This window comes from Condylostylus longicornis, unplaced genomic scaffold (genome assembly GCF_029603195.1).
Source record: "Condylostylus longicornis isolate FDR11 unplaced genomic scaffold, ASM2960319v2 ptg000044l, whole genome shotgun sequence".
In the NCBI taxonomy this organism is placed as follows: domain Eukaryota; kingdom Metazoa; phylum Arthropoda; class Insecta; order Diptera; family Dolichopodidae; genus Condylostylus; species Condylostylus longicornis.
Genome location: NW_026578013.1, coordinates 5,925,253 through 5,943,552, shown reverse-complemented (window position 1 = coordinate 5,943,552; position 18,300 = coordinate 5,925,253). Strand labels below are relative to the sequence as shown.

The 18,300-nt window shown below is 26.7% G+C and overlaps 5 protein-coding genes across 7 annotated transcripts; 3 read left to right on the top strand and 2 right to left on the bottom strand.

Annotated features, from left to right (window-relative positions):
- The first annotated feature begins 831 nt into the window (after positions 1-831).
- LOC129610372 (serine hydroxymethyltransferase) lies at positions 832-4,343 on the top strand. 2 transcript variants are annotated; one of them, XM_055522938.1, is made up of 3 exons: positions 832-928; positions 1,082-1,572; positions 3,064-4,343. In XM_055522938.1, exons 2-3 carry the CDS (start codon positions 1,094-1,096, stop codon positions 4,265-4,267), a joined length of 1,683 nt encoding a protein of 560 aa, XP_055378913.1. In that variant the 5' UTR covers positions 832-928; positions 1,082-1,093; the 3' UTR covers positions 4,268-4,343. The 2 variants fall into 2 exon arrangements, with proteins under 2 accessions (XP_055378913.1, XP_055378914.1); XM_055522939.1 differs by lacking the exon at positions 832-928 and having other exon boundaries at positions 1,067-1,572.
- A 1,840-nt stretch (positions 4,344-6,183) lies between these two features.
- LOC129610373 (G2/mitotic-specific cyclin-A) lies at positions 6,184-13,028 on the bottom strand. Its single transcript, XM_055522940.1, has 7 exons — positions 12,535-13,028; positions 11,885-12,195; positions 7,538-7,829; positions 7,260-7,483; positions 6,995-7,199; positions 6,680-6,927; positions 6,184-6,609 (listed from the first exon to the last, which is right to left on the bottom strand). The coding sequence occupies exons 1-7, from the start codon at positions 12,697-12,699 to the stop codon at positions 6,420-6,422; spliced, it is 1,635 nt and encodes a 544-aa protein (XP_055378915.1). The 5' UTR covers positions 12,700-13,028; the 3' UTR covers positions 6,184-6,419.
- Positions 9,064-11,739, top strand: LOC129610374 (venom protease). 2 transcript variants are annotated; one of them, XR_008697088.1, is made up of 6 exons: positions 9,064-9,202; positions 9,285-9,340; positions 9,619-9,752; positions 9,845-10,533; positions 10,591-10,836; positions 10,889-11,739. XR_008697088.1 is itself a non-coding variant. In XM_055522941.1 (5 exons), exons 1-5 carry the CDS (start codon positions 9,133-9,135, stop codon positions 10,770-10,772), a joined length of 1,131 nt encoding a protein of 376 aa, XP_055378916.1. In that variant the 5' UTR covers positions 9,064-9,132; the 3' UTR covers positions 10,773-10,858. The 2 variants fall into 2 exon arrangements, 1 of the variants encoding a protein (XP_055378916.1); XM_055522941.1 differs by lacking the exon at positions 10,889-11,739 and having other exon boundaries at positions 10,591-10,858.
- A 1,674-nt stretch (positions 13,029-14,702) lies between the features above and the next one.
- On the top strand, positions 14,703-16,886 carry LOC129610164 (probable Ufm1-specific protease 2). Its single transcript, XM_055522575.1, has 3 exons — positions 14,703-14,774; positions 14,833-15,340; positions 15,397-16,886. Exons 1-3 carry the CDS (start codon positions 14,736-14,738, stop codon positions 16,722-16,724), a joined length of 1,875 nt encoding a protein of 624 aa, XP_055378550.1. The 5' UTR covers positions 14,703-14,735; the 3' UTR covers positions 16,725-16,886.
- On the bottom strand, positions 16,852-17,967 carry LOC129610165 (splicing factor 3A subunit 2). Its single transcript, XM_055522576.1, has 2 exons — positions 17,806-17,967; positions 16,852-17,750 (listed from the first exon to the last, which is right to left on the bottom strand). Exon 2 carries the CDS (start codon positions 17,739-17,741, stop codon positions 16,971-16,973), a length of 771 nt encoding a protein of 256 aa, XP_055378551.1. The 5' UTR covers positions 17,742-17,750; positions 17,806-17,967; the 3' UTR covers positions 16,852-16,970.
- Between the last annotated feature and the right edge of the window lie 333 nt (positions 17,968-18,300).

Sequence of the window (18,300 nt, the reverse complement as noted above, 5' to 3'; positions counted from 1 at the left end):
TGAAAATTATATGTAGATATGTATGTATGTAGGTATGTATTTATATTACGACTCGTTTTGAAATTTAAACGGATTTCAGACAAAACATTATCGATTCGTTCTTAAATAATTAAGAGGCGCATAAAATACCTACATACATATATTAAAAATCATGAAAGAAAATGAATGTACAATATAGAAAGAATTTTCAATACACCAAAATACTACTAATTGCTTTATTATTGAAAAATTTAGTAAATAAAATACATATAACTTTTTGATGGAAACTTTAAATGTGGAGAATTAATCGTGAAAAATTAAAAGATTAATTACTGATCAGAAAGGTTATTACTGATACTACCGTAATCACATGTTCTTAAAATTTAAGAAACATCAAAACTTAATTTCTGATTATGGTGTACATAATGTACATATGTATGTGTTGTTCACTATATACACACCTACAAGCATATAATTGTAATAAAAGATTAACCGAAACTAATTCTGAATGTATGAGGAGAAAACAAAGTCATAAAGCGAAAATTTTCTTATCAGTAGTACGAAATTCAAAACAAAATTCTGTAAATCGTGCGCTAACTTACTCGAATAAGAACTAAATTCTGTGAGATAATAGGTAATAAGAATCTTCCACTATACTTATGTGCTATTACCTCATTTTACATTAAGAAGGTATTATGTTACATGTTATGTGTATGTGTACGTATGTGTATGAATTTATTCGTAGGGGTATAACTAAATAATCCAAGTCGAACATTTATCTCAATAATGACTTTGACAAGCGTCATTGATTTATTTGAAATGCTAAAATTATCAATAAATTTAAATACATCTATTTTTAGTTCTTATTTTGTTGTCATCAGTAACACATTTCATTTCATTTAAAGTCAATTTATATAATTACTTCGACTCAGTTTTTTACATTTTTAACGTAGATTATTGGAAAAAATATTTTTATTTATAACACTAAAGACCATTAGCTTGCATATATATGCATATAGATATTAATATTTAATATTGTTGCATTTTAATTTATATTAAATATAAATTAAAATAATATTTATTTTTTTTTAATTTTTTATAGAACTTTTTTAAAATGATAACACAGCGTTGCAATACCATCTATTATCTTATAGCAAAAACAAAATCGATTTCTTTAAAAACATTGGCGTTTTCGTCATCTACAATAAATTGTCGTAATATTTATTCCACAGCAACATTGAATGCAACAATAGTCTTAGAAAAACGATCATCAGAAGCAGATCGACAACAAAATAAAAATAGTAAAATAAATATTCTACTAAATAATAACATCAAGTCTAGTTTAATTATTAGAAATTTATCAACAAATAATAATTTTATTAATTTAAATAAAATGTCTGGAAATGCTAAAATATTACACTCAACATTAGAAGCAATTGATCCAGAACTTTTAAAATTGATTCATAATGAAAAACAGAGGCAAATTCGTGGCTTAGAAATGATTGCCAGTGAAAATTTTACATCACTTGCAGTTTTAGAATGTTTAGGATCATGTTTGCATAATAAATATTCGGAGGGATTGCCTGGACAAAGGTAAGAATATTGGGGCTGAAGTTTTTTATTCCAATATAAAAAGTTATACATACATAAATATTTATAATTAGTTAATTATACGGTGTTAAATAAAACCACATGTTGCTGTAAGCTTTCATTTGAGTGTAGGATATCAATACATATTGAAAATAGTATGCATATACATACATATGTATATATGTCATGTTTTGGTTTCGTCATTATATGCTATAAATTTAATTAAAATTATATTACGTGTGAGTATTATGCATTTTTTTTTTGGGAATCAAAATAAATTTTACATTTTAGTTTTCCGCAAATACATATAGTCTAGTTTTAATAATACATAATATAATTTCTCGAAAACATATTTGGCTTAAATAAAAAAAAAAATTAAATTGGGATTTTAATAAGCCAAATGAAAACAATTAGATATACATATGGACACATTATGTACCTACATAATATCAAGCCACAAAGAGGCTCCAGAACACTAAAGGCTCGGCTACAAATAATATTCATAAATTCTAATGTTTCTCTTGTAAGATTTAGATTTGAAGAAAAAGAAACTGGTATCTACTCACTAATATTCCGATACTGATCATATTTTATTTTCTATTCAAATATTTGAACTATTTTTCATGAATTTATAGAAAGTTTTGCATAAATTAAAAATCGAAAAACTCGTTTACTAATTCTTTTTAATAGGTATATTATATCTGCATATAATCTGCTTTTATCTGCTAACTTTTGTGTAGACACAAGATGCATTAGTATTCTTGATATAAAACATTTTCAAGAAAAATATAACATTAAGTTTTAAATATTCGATTAAGAGGACATATTTAAAACTTTTGTAACCGCTTCGTCTTCGGATATCGCATAATATATTTTATATTATCATACTTATGTTAATATAAGCAGGTACATATGTATTTCCGATTTTGTTGATCAATTGCTTCATTAAAAATTATTTCCAAATCATTCTAGTATACATTGTACGTATGTACATACATATGTATGTAAGTACATAAAATAGTTAAGGTGTTACATTTTTTGACATCGTCTTTCAAAAAATTTATATTGCAAACAACAACTAAACTGATGAACATTTAAAAACAAACTTACACATTATCATTGCGACCAAAAAAAAAAACAAAAATATTTAATGAAAACATACATAATTATTTTTAAAATTATTCATGATAACCTTTATGACCGCTCGAAGTTAAAAAAACAAGAGCTGCTGTATTTAATCTACATGGAGCTACATAGTATATATATACAAAATGCAAGAAGAAAAATAAAGTCATACATGCATTGATAATAAATTCATAAACATAAGTATAGATATTGTATGTATTATTTAATTTTAGAAAGTTATCAAATTTTCATAAAAATATTTTCCAAAATGCAACATTTTTTTTAAAAATGATAAAGATTTATAATATGCACATACATATGTATTTATAATAAATAACATTAATAAAATTTTTTATACAATATTTTCAGATATTATGGGGGCAATCAATTTATCGATCAAGTTGAATTATTAGCACAAAAGCGTTTATTAGATTTGTATAAATTGAATCCAGAAGAATGGGGGGTCAATGTTCAACCATATTCCGGTTCCCCAGCTAATTTTGCTGTTTATACCGCCTTATGTGAACCACATGGAAGAATTATGGGACTTGACTTACCCGATGGTGGTCATTTGACTCACGGTTTTATGACAGCGACAAAAAGAATTTCAGCAACCTCAATATTTTTTGAAAGCATGCCATACAAGGTTGATCCAAAAACTGGTTTAATTGATTATGACAAATTAGAAGAAAGTGCTAAATTATTCAAACCAAAATTAATTGTTGCTGGTATTTCATGTTATTCCCGTTGCTTAGATTATGCAAGATTTCGAAAAATTTGCGATGATAATGATGCATATTTAGTATCAGATATGGCTCATATATCTGGTTTAGTCGCAGCTGGAGTAATACCATCGCCATTTGAATTTTCAGATGTTGTTAGCACAACCACTCATAAAACATTACGTGGTCCAAGAGCTGGTGTTATATTCTTCCGCAAAGGTGTACGACGTGTAAAACCAAATGGAGAAAAAGTATTGTATGATTTGGAAAACCGTGTAAATGCCGCTGTATTTCCAGGGTTACAAGGTGGTCCGCATAATAACACAATCGCTGGAATTGCTACAGCAGCTTTACAAGCTCAATCCCCAGAATTTGTTATGTATCAAAAACAAGTTGTTAAAAATGCACAACGTTTGTGTAATGGTTTAATTAAAGCGGGTTATTCAATAGCCACTGGCGGCACTGATGTGCATTTAGTTTTAGTTGACTTAAGATCGACTGGAATCTCTGGAGCAAAAGCAGAATATATTCTAGAAGAAATATCAATTGCATGCAATAAAAATACTGTACCAGGAGATAAGTCCGCGTTAAATCCTTCCGGTATCCGTTTAGGCACCCCAGCTTTAACAACAAGAGGGCTTACCGAAGAACATATTGATAAAGTTGTCGAGTTCATTGATCGTGGAATTAAATTGGGAAAAAAAATATCTGATATTTCTGGTGTCAAATTGATTGATTACAAAAATGTGATTCACTCGAATGCTGAAATTGTTGCCGAAGTTTCAAATTTAAGAAAAGAAGTGGAAGAATTTAGTGCACAATTTCCTCTGCCTGGTTTCTCGGATTATTGAAAGGAAATTTGCCATCACTTTAGTTTTTAAGAAAATAATAAACGAAATAAAGTGCTTTTAAAAAATACACTGAAAATTACTTTGGTCTTCTCATTTTACTTAATTTAATTATTTGTCTAGTATTTTAAAAGTACTCGAATTTAATGTATGCCAAATTTAAGTAGTATTTTTACACAATTAAGGGATTTTTCACTTAAACTTCCAAATCTATTGTATAATTACATATACGACTGTGCAAAATCTAAATAGCCTTGCTCTTGCAGATTTGTTTGATATTTTCCAGCATTTGACAAAAATATGTTATACAAATACATAGTCAAACCAGTATTGTAAGTATATAAAATCATTGATTTTGATATTTGCATGCTATGTTAAAATAAATCACCTAGCACTTCTGAAAATATATATATGTAGTTACATTTATTATTTAAAAGGGAAAATAAAAAAAAGATTTTCTTTTAACCTTTGATTGCAAACACATTTAATATACAACTTTATATAAATATTACAGAAATTTTTTATTTCCAATTTTTTTATATTTTCTTGTTTACATAGAGTTAAAATTTTACGATTTGTTTCTATCGTTCTTCCTTTTGAAAGAATTAATAATTATTTATTAGAATGAGCAATAGAATTAAGTTTTGAATCCGTTAAGTTTTTGTGCTTTATGTAAAAGTTAATTTGGTTTGATATTTAAGTTGAATTGAATTTTCATAAATGCACTTCATAATTAACGCCTAAATTGATTTCAAAATTAAAATATTTGTTTAAATCAAGAATAGATTTAATGGATATAAGTTTCACGTTGACGTTGATTTTTATTGCTTTTTATCATTTTCAATCAATAATGTTTTTCGTATCTATTATATAAGAAATCTTAGTGGTTTTAGTTGTTAAACCAAAAATTTAATTATTTGACATAATTTAAAGGTTTCGTTTATCGAATGCAAAAAATATTGACACATTTTTTGTTTATATAAATATGAAATTTATATGCATGCATTTCAAATTTTACAAATAATTTAAATATTTTTTATAACTAAATTTATTATATACAATCAATATTCCTCCTAGTTCATATTTCCTAATAAAAAAAAGCATGTTTAAATACATAATTTGTTTTTAAAAAAAAGTTTTTAAGGAGGAACACTATTTAAATATTTAATAAAAAGATGGGGAAAAAAATTGGCATATAAATTTGTTAGAAGACTTCTGTAAAAGTGATTTTGTTAAAATATCTATTTATTTAGTCTAGATCAATTTGAAAATGAGATTCTTTCGGCTGAGGTGAATAAAATTTAGCCAATTTAAATTCTTTCATGTTGTGTGTTTCATGTGTAAATCTTATAATAGAATATTTTTTATAATTGAATACTATTTTTTATTTTATTTTATATAATTACAAAAATTAAAGTATATCATATTTTGAGGAGAATTAATTATTTAGCGAACTATTTTAAAGTATGAGATTATGTTTAGCTTAGAATTTAAGTCGCATATATACGTCTGTTAATTACTAACATAAGTAATTTAATAAGAATGTTTTACATACATACATATATTACGTCATTTATATTTCAATATAATGCATTCATTTGTTGGGAAAAAAACCTTTCTAATTCTATGTTCATTCTTTTTAAATACGTTTATATACTAATTTATATAATTATAAAAATAAATTTGATACAAACTATAAGCTTATTTTTTTATAACTGAAAAAATTGGACTTTCTTTTTATTACTGGTTCAAACTACAACCTAAAAAAATGTCTTTTTTAATAATTTCGGATTTTTAAAAATATTTAAATATAATTATGAGATAATTTACTTTTGACCTACATATAAATTGGTAATTTTTTTACATAACATAAAAATTATAAAACAATGAAACAATGAAATTATATATTATTTAAAGTATTTTTAATGTATGTATATCTAAATTTATATATACTTTTAAAATCAAAAAAAGTATTATTAAATTTTTAATAAATTTGTTAAGAAATTAAAATTAAACCTACTTGAGTAGGATATTTCAATAGTGCTTGTTATATGAGAATTAATTGATTAAAAAAAGATACTTATTTTCTGCTACATGTTAAAATGTATACATAAAATAATATATATATATATATATAAATGCAGAAAAAGGTTTTTCAAAAAATTAACGAAGAAATCATTTTTCTAACACTTTCATTATTCGAATTTGTACTACATATTACGTCTGTGTCAGATTCTTCTTCAAAACTATTTTCCTGTTGTATCAATTCTAATTGCTCTAATAATATTTCTTCAATATTTTCTGCATTAATATCCACTGGTTCAATTTTAGCAACTTCTAAATACCTGTAACCCAAAAAAAAAAATTTTTTTAAGTACGTAGAGGCTCTTAAAATTCAAATATTGTTTAATTTACTTAGCCTGTTTATATTTTTCCTGTATGGCTTGTTGCTGTAAAGTTTTTGAGGAATTATGACTACGACATAAATGCACTATAATTTCTTTTAATTGAAAAAGATCATAGCTGGAAATTTTTTTCAATTCATTATCCCACATTGGTAAATCCAAAGTAAATCTAGCTAGTGCAACAGAAGCTGAAGAAATTTGAGAAGGAAGATATTTTAAATATGGGTCCCCTTCCAAAAGAGCCAGCTCGGCCAAATACTAAAATCAAAATATTAATATTTTGTATTGTATCGTATTTGAAAGTTGAAACAATAAATTTACTTACGGTGGCAAATAATCTCACTTTGTCCGACATACTATATAAAACAGCATATGTATTTATATATACGTAACTAGTTGGACCAGATAAATCAAAATCTAATATCCTCAATAGAATTTGTTCCATTCGTAATACTTGAGTTTTCGTGTAAGTGTCATCGGTAATAAAAACAAATTCTCCAACATCTGGCGGATAAATTTCTTCATATTTGCTAATAAAAAAAAAATATTGCAAAAATTAAATACATCTTAAAAACTTTAAATATATTTACGCAGCAATAAACATTGCAGCTGTTCCAAGTAACTGTAATTTTGCTCTAACAACGCACATACAACTTAAAAATCGATCAATGTACGATATGGCTAAGAACAATGTCTCAGTATTTAATTTGTACTCTTCAGATACTTCAACTAGCCAGTCAACAAGAATAGTGCGCATTGTATAGTTAATATCCGCTTGACGTTTCATATACCCAGGCTTAGGTCTGCTTCGTTTCTGATTTAAAAATATTATAAATGGAAGAAATTTAGATTTTTCTTTTGTACTTACTTCAGCATCACGGAAATATGATAAAATATCATCTTGATACTCTTCAACTTCATAAAAACGCTCACGATCGTTTCTGGGTTTTTTCAATAATTTACGCTTTTCTTCTGAAACTAAATCTTGAGCAACCGGTGCAATTGAATCATCGATTACAGCAGCAATAGAATCATCACCAATAATGTCAATTTGACTAATTGATGATTTATCAACCGACATAGGTGACGAAAGAATATCAGTAACTGACATTGGAGTATCAGAACCAGATTCATGTTTAGTTATGTCTTTCAAAGGATCTCTAAGAAAAAAGAAAAAAAGAAAAATATAATTAAATAATTTTTACAGTAAATATATCAAGAACTAATTTAAGTATAAATTATAACTTAGTATACCAAATTGGTGTTAGGTAAAAAGTTAATTTTACTGCTGCTTCTCGATAACACTAAAAAAAAGTCACACTGAAAAGTATTCTAATGATAATATTTTATGCACTTACATTCGAATTTTTTTTCAATAAAAATAGTTAAACCGTAAAAAGACGTCATACTTCATTTTTTTTATAAAATATGTAATTTATGTATAAAAAACACATAGTACTAATTTGTTAGTTATTTTAACAACTTTTATAGAGATGCGAATGGAATAGTAAATTTTTTTAATATATATATATATAAATATATACATATAAAATATTCAGTCACGTTATAATGTTTGTTTGTTTCTTATTTCTATGTTAGTAGGTATATATATGAAAAAAAATTTGTATTCTGATGCTTGATGATAAAAAAAATTATTTCGTTATAAAAGGAAAATTAAAATTTAAAAAAAAATTAAAAATAACAGAAAAAAAGAAAAATAAAAACCGGATAAAGGCTTTGAAGTAGCAATTCTCTGATATTGATCGTCGAATTTTATTTCATTTCAAATTAATAAGAGTGTGTACCTAGGATAGATTCTATTCCAATAATTCCAATAATTCCTACATCAAATAAATATTTGATAAATATTTGATTTTATTATTCCTAATGGAAATAAATATTTCATATTATTAAAAAACCAAAGGAGACATGTTTTTTACATAAGAACAAATGTACCCTTCACAATTTTATGAGAGAACTGTTGCTCAGATCAATCATAAAGCATCATGCTAAAAAGATCATTAAAACAGAAATTGTCATTCAATACTCCAAAAAAAAAAATTAATTAAAAATATTGTCTTTTAATATGTAGAAGTTAATTAATAATATTGTCTTCGAAAATGCAAAAAATACTTAATAACGATGAAGTGAAATATTAGAACAATCTGTTAAAAAATACAAGATCAGTGAAAAATTTATAGAAAATTACAAAACATTTTTCAGTAAGTAATTATATATATATACTTTAAAAATTTAATGATTTTAAAAGATTTTTAGGCATGTAATTTTAAAATGAAATTGGAATATGGAAAGTAAACTAAAAAATAAATTTTGAGAAACTTTATTTATGGGGAAAATAAATTTTGAATTAAAACTTGCAACAGTATACAAAGAGTTTCAAATTAAGCAAGATTACTGTCATATGAATAAAAGAAATAAATTTTTATTTTTCAATTTTAAAATATGAAAAGAATTAATGCACTTCTGATAATTTTATTAAGTGCACAATGTTTTGCTTTGGATAACTATTCAGGTAATTAATGTAACAATTATGTATTGAAAAATATTAAAAATTTCATGTGATATAATATTATTTCTGTTATTTTTGGATTCAGGGAAGAATGAAATCAAAAGAATTGTAAAAAGGCAAGTAAATCAAGAAGTTTCTAAAGTGAGTAGAAATTCAATATATTAAAAAATAAAATGTTGATATTGATCAGAAATGAATGAGAAGACAAAAAAAAATCGATCTGCTTGGAATAAAGTTCAAAATAATTCGTGATTAATTAAAAAAAATAAAAATTTTAAATTGATTCAAATATATTCGGAGAAAAAGTTTTATACTGAACCGAAGGAGTTTTTTTTTTGTCTTCTAGTCAAACTTGGAATTATATTAATTATGTTTATATGTATAAAATTTTTCAACTCTGTTTCATCAATTAACTACAGAGCGCTCAATATAAAACATGTACCGTCCCTAATGGCTCAAAAGGATTTTGTGTTCCAAATAACATTTGCAATTTGCCGCCAATTAAAGATGATATATGGAAAGCTGTAGGGTACTTTTGTGTATTAGATAATGAGTAAGATTTAATTGATTCATTCATTAAAATGTACAAGTCAATATTATGTATGTATTAAATTTCAAATGCATTTTATATTTTTTTTATAATAGTTCAATTGGAGTTTGTTGCTCCCGTACTCGTTATTCAAACTTTACAAGTCCAGAAATAGCAAATAGTGTTAATGTACCAAGAAATACTGACAATGAAGGTACAACCCAATTTAGATCCGACCAGCGAGGTTGTGGATTAACAACAAAACAATTTCCGCGGATAATTGGAGGCAGACCAGCGGAACCTGAAGAGTGGCCATGGATTGCAGCAATAATTCGACGTGGTTTCCCATATGTTTTTTGTGGTGGTGCATTAATTAGTGATAAACATGTACTGACGGCTGCCCATTGCACTAATAAAATTGAAAAAGAGTTATTTGTTCGATTAGGAGAGTATGATGTTCGACAAATAAATGAGACAAGATCGAGAGATTTTCGTATAGCAAATGTCAAACAGCATATTGATTTTGATCCAATTACTTATGAAAATGATATCGCAATAATAGTATTAGAAAGATCAACAATTTTCAATTCGTATATTTGGCCTGTATGTATGCCGCCACTGGAAGAGAATTGGGAAGGTTGGAATGCAGTTGTTATTGGTTGGGGAACACAATATTTTGGAGGGCCACGTTCAAATATTTTGATGGAAGTTTCAATTCCAATATGGGAACAACAAAAATGTAAAGATACCTATGAAGTATCATATCGTATTGGTGAAAATGTTATCTGTGCTGGAGATGTAGAACGTAATTTAAGTTTAAAAAACAATGAAACTTCATTTTTTATATTATATTCTTTTTTAGAAGGAAAAGATTCATGCCAAGGTGATTCAGGTGGTCCACTTTTAGTTCAACTACCTAATCGTCGTTGGATTGTTGTTGGTTTAGTTTCTTGGGGTTATCAATGTGGAGATAAGAATTATCCAGGAATCTATACACTTGTAAACAAATATATATCTTGGATTCTTGATAACACATCCAACTAAAATATATCATTCAAATGAAATTTAATCCAATTTAAAACTTCAAAAATCTTGAAAATAAAATGAGGTACTTTCTTAACTTATAAAAAGCCTTATAATTTTATAAATTTATTGTTTAGGGCATTCATCAAACTCAACATAAATACTGGAGCTAAATCCCATTTTTAAACAAAATTTGCACAGTTAGTTTTCGTTTTAACTTTTTATATACTACTTTATTGGCTAAATGTATTATAAGTTTGCGTAGAGATTATTGCAATCGAAATCTATAGAAACTGATCATATTTTTATTTGAATATTTAAAAAACTTGCCTGTTAAATTTTTGATTGATACATTTAATATATTGAAAATTGATGGAATATACCTTACAGACATTAAGTGGATCAATGAAAAAACTCATATTTACATGATCAAATTATTTTTTATGAAATAAGATACTATGTATCTACCGATTTTCTTTTTCAAACCCTTCTTCTGTTTATATAGTAAGTAGATAGACATACATTGCGCGTATTATATTAGCACGGAGCCAATTAATAGCTAAGAAAAGTGGATTTCTTATAAAATACATCTTTATGAAATTTGAAAGGGTATGCACATTCTAGTTCCTCCATCAACGCCAAAATATAATTTGTTTTAATTTTTAGCAAAAGAAATATAATCAATTTCAATTAAATTTGCACACGAAAGTGTATATATGACATGGCAATAACAATATATTGACGTACAAGAATGAAAGCCATTATTGATTCTACTTGGATAAAATAAAAACCCTTAAAAATCCTATTGCAAAAAAGTATATGTTTAGGTGTGTATCTAAAATTCAGTTTCGCAAACACATTTTTATAGTCTACCTGATCTTACCTTTTTACATATAACATTATTCTTTATTTTTTTTTGTCAAACTCAACAAAAGAAAATTGTTTTACCTGAATCGGAAAAAAAAATCGCGCGTTTTACAAAAAAATTTGGGGTTTTTATATGAAATAAAATTTTGAATGGTATAAATCTTTTTGAAGAATAATATAATTTAAATTTTTTAAAAAATTCTTGTTGTAAAAGTTAAATAGATCAAATCAAGCGTATAAGCACAAATTTATATAAAATTTTTTACCTTATTGCACCCTCTAAGTTATTTGCACTTTCATCCAAAGTTTTTTTGTTTTTAACGTTGGTTTTATCGGAAATTTCAGTATTTTCAGAAGAGTCGTCCTCGTAAACAGTAAAAATTTTCGATTGTTCGATTGAAATTGCAGTCGAAGAAGCCTGATGATTAACAGTGTTTTCAACCGTCGTCCTTTTAGTTTGAACGCAAATTGCTCCAGTTCCATAATTTTCGGCTCCCCCAATTACTATCGAAGTTTGCTTTTGTTGCTTAAAAACATTTTGTTGGTAGGTTCCCGATAATTTAACATCCGCAAACGCCTATAATTTTATATTTTATGTACAATAGAATCAATAATTTTTGCTAAAAAAGTGATCTAAATCATGGTTAATAAAGTCAATTACGTATTTTCAAGTTATTATGTGCAAAGTTATAAATAGTAACTAACAATTTTAAATTTTAATATTTAGAATTTATAATTAACTGGCCATTACTCTAACTGTAAAAATTATTCTCAATAAAAATCAACATTTCTAAAGAATGACAATATTAGTTTGAATAAACTAAATTCAATTAGCCACATACTTAAGAATTTTAGCGATACATGGTTGGAAAATTCCAACTAGTAATAAAAATGGCTACTATTTAATATAAATTACCGTTTTTCCTCCTTGAAGTGCCCTTGCTTGATTAGACAAATTGCTTAATACAGCAAGAGTTGATCTTTTGTCTTTATTAGTTATTGCATTGCTAGATTTGGATCCAGCGGCTATTGGGTGATCAATATTTTCTTTCTCATCATGATGTATTTTGAATGTCGCCATACTTTAAAATATATCAATTATGTACTATTGTAGATATACTGATTTATATTTATTTTATTATGATCAAAAATCGAAATTTTAAAAATATGTTTTATTTTTTTACACTTCTACGGAAAATAAATTATAAAAAATTTACAAGTAATTCAACGCGCACTAAACTTAATATGTATGACGGCACAAAAATTAAAATTTATTTCAAATAAACTGCATTTTAATATTAGTTTTTTTTTTTAATTAGTTGCGAGATATATTTACATAAGTTTTTTAAATTTTAATTTAATTTACAAAAATTACTTCTTGTAATATTTTTCAATGAAATGCTTGATCGCAAATGTTCTGATGTCTTGATTTTGTTCAGTTATTTTAAAAACAATATGATGGAAGTTGCCAATTTACAATAAAGTATAACCTATGCTAGTTTCAAAATAATTTTGTATGAATATAATTGGAGTTTTACTATATGGTAATGCTTTAATTAGAGTTTATCAAGCAGCTGGCGCAAATTCAGAAAGAGAGTGAAAATTTTCTGGCGCGCAGGTTTACTCTTTCTTTCTTAAATTTATGAATACGTCCGAAATATTGAATATTTGATTGACACTGGTTACGTTCAGAAAATGATGTCATGTGCTATTCCACTATTCCGGAGATTTCAAATTATTGTTACACTTCCTGATGTTAAATATGTACATAACCAAAAAGTTTAAAGTACCAAAAAGATGTACTTTAACTCCAAAAGGCTACGTTAATTTTTTTTTTAAACTATAATACACCTGATCATAGAAATTTGAATCAGGTTGTAAGTCTCAGATATTCACCAGCGCCCGGTGAACAGTTGTTTTGAACTTTACTTCAAAGTTAAAAATTCTCTGTTTTCTTCTTCCACTAACACGACTTCCATGATGGGAAATGAATTTTTATTTGCTATAAATTTTGTTTTAGCAAATCAAAAATATTTAATTACTGAAAAATCCAAAACTACGCATTTAAAAATTTTTCTTTGTATATGTAAGTTGTTTACTCAAATAGCAACAAAAAATATAAATAAACAGTGGAGCGAAATTTGTGATCATTCAAAAATCTACATCATAGATGTAGTTGTCAAAAATCATAAACTCATAGCTGTAATCCTATAACGCTTTCTGTACGAAATATTTGCATATAAGCTACCTAAAGTAAGATAATATTCAATCTAAATTTCTCATGTTTGGTATATAATTGAATGATATTTAAATAATAAAAAAAAGGGCAAGTTTCTTCGGAGTATTTATATGCAATATGGTTTGCAAATAGAACTTTGTATTTCAAGAACATTCTTGTTCGCAGAAGTGAAAGTAAATCTTCAAATTTATATCTGGTAATCAAAGGTACGTAATCATATATGTTTAACATAAAAAGAAGAAAGCAGCAATTTATAACAATAAACGTTGGTTGTGATCTCGGCTTACAGAAATATTTTTTTAAACAAAGTTGCTATTCAACTGGCAGTTCTTTTAAAAAATTCATTTTTGACATTTTCAATAAAATAAATCACGAACTGGATTTTAACAAGTATACAGCAATGCCAGGTGAAAAATATTAAAGCCAGATTTAGCTATATTTTCTTTGCACATAACATAAATTTTGCATTGTAAAACAAAGTTAAAAATAGAGTTATCATTTTTCATCTTACATTGTAAAGTCAATAGAATTATTTTTTTATGTATGTTTGTACATTAAAATATAATACATCATAATTTACCTAAATTAGAAACTAAAAACCGTAGAGTTTAAATTTAAAAATTGCCTTTAATTTTCTGGATTTATTATAAGCTAATAGTATTACACATTAATTTACATATATTTATTACACATTATAATATAAACACATTAAATTTGAAGTAATAGCCTTTTGTAGCAAGAAAGTTTTGTTACGGAGTATTAAAATTGCACGCTGATTATGTACGAGAATTTTAAGTTAAAAAATTACTTAACAAAATTTATGTGAATACTTTGTAACACTGTTACACAAATCCACGTAAACTAATGATTTAATAAGAATGATACCAAAATTAAAAATTTCTTCTTTTTTACTAAAGGTAAATAATAAAATATTTATAAAATGTAGATTTCATAACTAGATGTATATTTTTTAAGCGGCTAGAAAAAGTAAAGCAACAATGTAGTGGATGTCTTTTTGGGGTATTCTATGGAGATGGAATATTACTTCTTTTAGGATTCAATTTGGAAAGTACAATTGGTCAATTAAATTACAAAAACATTCAGTACAGATTTCCTGCCGAAATAGATCTTTGTGGATTAGTAAAATTTGGTGATTGTACCGATAATGAGTGCCACTTAAAAGAAATAATGCAAGATGTTGATATAACAGACAACCCCATATTATTGAATTGTAAGATAGAAACACTTGTAGAACTGAAAGCTTCAATATTTATGCATGGGAAATTGCTTGATATTCCTTATGAAGTTATGACTGAAGAAGAATTGTATAGCAATTTTTGTTTCACGAGACTAAAATTTAACATCAAATTGTATACTCTTGAAAAAGAAGAATCAATAAAGAAGGATATCCAAGATTTAAGAAAAAATGTAGCTTCAGGACGATTAGCTTTTCATGTGAAAAATTCAAATATATTTTTAACAGGTTTATTTTCAATCGTTAAGCAATTTTTTTTTTTATAAATATGTTTCTATTTTTAGCTGGAGAAAATGGTAGATCAGCCAACCAAACGGCACCTTCAGAAACAAAAATTGCTGATGTTTTAAATTTTATTAATTCACAAAAAGAAACTGTCAAATTAGAAGAAAGTGTAAAAAAAACGACCAGAAAGAAAAATGTTCAGGATAAAGAAAACAGAAATGAATACGAAATAATAAATATTGAGGTACTTAAAAATAGGACAAGAGAGCCGAATTCGGAGAAAGTAACGGATGCACTTCCTTCTATGGCAATGCGAATTTACAGAGAAGAAAAAAAACTTGTCATACCTCTTGAAGTTGATGCAATGGCAATTTTGTTTATGGAAACTAAGCTCTTAGGCTTGTATGATATTCTAATTGAAAGTATTTGTCGGTCTTTACGTCTTGTAGAAAATTCTATAGTAGAACGTTTAATTGATATTAAGGAAAATAAAGAAAAGATTGAAGGTAGTTCGGAAATTGAAGAAATTGAAGAAACCAACGAAACTAAAATTAGTAAACCCGAAATATACCATTTTTCTCCAAACAATTTTGGTCATTTCATAACCGCAGTCTACCTCAAAGATTTAGGTGATAATTTACCTTTAATGCAACAAAAAAGAAAAAAGTTTCATCATTTACTTGGTTTGCCTCAAACAAGACCATATTTTAGAAGAGGAAATCGATATGTATTTAAAGATGATTTACCGTCAAGTCCATTAATAGATACACATTTAGGTTTAAAACCGTCTGGTGTTAAAAATGGTCGACAGTATATAGTGCAGTTACATTATAGTTATTATCATTACATGCAACAAAATTTTGATGATAACGGTTGGGGTTGTGCATATCGTTCTCTACAAACATTATGTTCATGGTTTAGATGGCATGGTTACTCAAATGAGGAAATCCCAAGTCACGAAAAAGTACAGCAATATTTATATAGTATTGGTGATAAACCAAAATCTTTTGTCGGTTCAAAACAATGGATTGGCTCCACGGAGGTTTCAATGTGCCTGCAAGGTTTTTTGGGTGTAGATTCAAAAATTTTACATTGTAGCTCTGGGGGAGATTTGGCTCACAAGGGGTTCGATTTGGCTATGCATTTTGAATCTCAAGGAACACCAATTATGATTGGGGGTGGTGTTCTTGCGCATACTATAATTGGCATAGATTTTAATGAGGAAAGTAAAGAAATAAAATTTTTAATACTTGATCCACATTATACTGGTGAAGATGATATAAAAATTATTCAAAATAAAGGTTGGTGCGGTTGGAAGGGCGCGGATTTTTGGGATAAAAAATCGTATTACAATTTATGTATGCCACAAAGACCAATTGTTTATTAATTTTTTACATAAATCGTTTTAGTTTTTTTATATTTGGTGTTTTTGCATGCCTATTGTTTTTTAAATTATTTTTAATTGTTTTAGAAGGTATGAAATTATGTACATTGTATCAATAAAAGTTTAAAGATTTAAGCTTTTGTAAAATGTTTCTTTTTTATATTACATTATTAGTATTATTGCTACACATTTTTTTTTGATAAAAATGATTTCTGGTTCCAGATGGTTAGTTTCTAATAGAGATACCTTTTACATTGGCGGCGGTGGTACAGGAAGTACGCCCATAGGTGGTGGAGGAGGTACTGGGTTGTACCGTAAATTCGAATGTAGATGCATCATTCTCATATTAGGAGGAGGAGGTGGAATGATTTTAGGTTCAAATTTGAACGAAAATTGTAAGAAAAATTGCTTTGTGTCGCGGTTCCAGTAAGTCCAAAATTTTCCCTCACTTTTTTCAACCTCACGCGAAGGTACTTTAAACGCTATTGTTTCATATGGTTCTGCTGCAAATAATAAATATTGCCATTTACGATCAGGCGGTTCTATTTTTTGCTCATATGCCGACATAAATCTATGACGTGGAACTACTCCATCGGATATTTCTGGATAATCAATTTGAAATAATAAAGATTGCTGTCCATTTTCTGGATTTCTCTGTTTTGTAACTCGGTATCCAGGTCGGCCAATTTTAACAAATTTTTTTGGTTCAACGCGTGGCTTTTCTGGTGCCATTAGTGTTGGAGCTTCTTTCGCTTCCTTTGCAGCACGTCTTGCTAAATTTTCTTGATGTTTTTTTCCTTGAGTGTGAGCTAGATAACTTCCTTCATTATTATGCAATGTGAGACATAGTTTGCATTCATATGATCCTAGATGATTTTTCATGAAATACGGATCTTTATTCAAATCAATAGTTTCAAGAGCTAATTGACGTAATCTCTCTCTTCTGTCACGATTGGTTTCTGACCATGAGGCCACACCACCGCCTCCGGTTTTTCCTCCAGGTCGGTTTTGAAAGTCCATTTTCTATGACTATTAACAAATATTATTAAATTTAAAAATACACATTCACAACTGCAAAACTTACAATAAAAAGTAGGAAGTTACTGTTAAATTCTGCACTTAATTTTGCAATTAATTTGAAATTCTTTTATTAGTATAGTAAAGTTTATTTTATAAGTATAAAAATAAACTTAATTGTAATTTCCAAAGGAAAATATTAAATTTCTCCTTGTGTTGTTAAACTTTGATAAATGCTTTAAACTTTGTTAATCAAAATGGTTCAATAATATCAAGGTATGTCCGATGGTTTTGACATTTCAATTGTGACATCATCAGGGAGAATTTTCTTCGGAGAAAAAATTATCCGATACAATTTCGTATTGTATACATATATAAATTTTAATAAATTTGTTACATATTGTATATACATATTTATATAAATTTGTTTTTTAAAAGTAATCATGTACTATTGTTTCTTTTAAAATAACAATGTATGTATTCCTGGCATTTTTTCTACAAATAAAATATAGCAAAATAAAAAAAACAAACATATTTTGTCATTTTGTCATAACTTAATATT

What these genes read in the sequence shown, in the direction of transcription:
- LOC129610372 (XM_055522938.1), top strand. Translation starts at nt 1,094, where the DNA reads ATGATAACACAGCGTTGCAATACCATCTATTATCTTATAGCAAAAACA. An exon ending in GAGGGATTGCCTGGACAAAG is followed by an intron (nt 1,573 to 3,063) that starts GTAAGAATATTG and finishes CAATATTTTCAG; the next exon opens with ATATTATGGGGGCAATCAAT.
- LOC129610165 (XM_055522576.1), bottom strand. Translation starts at nt 17,741, where the DNA reads ATGGACTTTCAAAACCGACCTGGAGGAAAAACCGGAGGCGGTGGTGTG.
- LOC129610373 (XM_055522940.1), bottom strand. Translation starts at nt 12,699, where the DNA reads ATGGCGACATTCAAAATACATCATGATGAGAAAGAAAATATTGATCAC. An exon ending in CACTTCAAGGAGGAAAAACG is followed by an intron (nt 12,196 to 12,534) that starts GTAATTTATATT and finishes ATAAAATTATAG; the next exon opens with GCGTTTGCGGATGTTAAATT. An exon ending in GAAAAATATAAACAGGCTAA is followed by an intron (nt 6,610 to 6,679) that starts GTAAATTAAACA and finishes TTTGGGTTACAG; the next exon opens with GTATTTAGAAGTTGCTAAAA.
- LOC129610164 (XM_055522575.1), top strand. Translation starts at nt 14,736, where the DNA reads ATGATACCAAAATTAAAAATTTCTTCTTTTTTACTAAAG. An exon ending in TTTCTTCTTTTTTACTAAAG is followed by an intron (nt 14,775 to 14,832) that starts GTAAATAATAAA and finishes ATATTTTTTAAG; the next exon opens with CGGCTAGAAAAAGTAAAGCA. An exon ending in TTCAAATATATTTTTAACAG is followed by an intron (nt 15,341 to 15,396) that starts GTTTATTTTCAA and finishes TTCTATTTTTAG; the next exon opens with CTGGAGAAAATGGTAGATCA.
- LOC129610374 (XM_055522941.1), top strand. Translation starts at nt 9,133, where the DNA reads ATGAAAAGAATTAATGCACTTCTGATAATTTTATTAAGTGCACAATGT. An exon ending in TGCTTTGGATAACTATTCAG is followed by an intron (nt 9,203 to 9,284) that starts GTAATTAATGTA and finishes TTTTGGATTCAG; the next exon opens with GGAAGAATGAAATCAAAAGA. An exon ending in TAAATCAAGAAGTTTCTAAA is followed by an intron (nt 9,341 to 9,618) that starts GTGAGTAGAAAT and finishes AATTAACTACAG; the next exon opens with AGCGCTCAATATAAAACATG.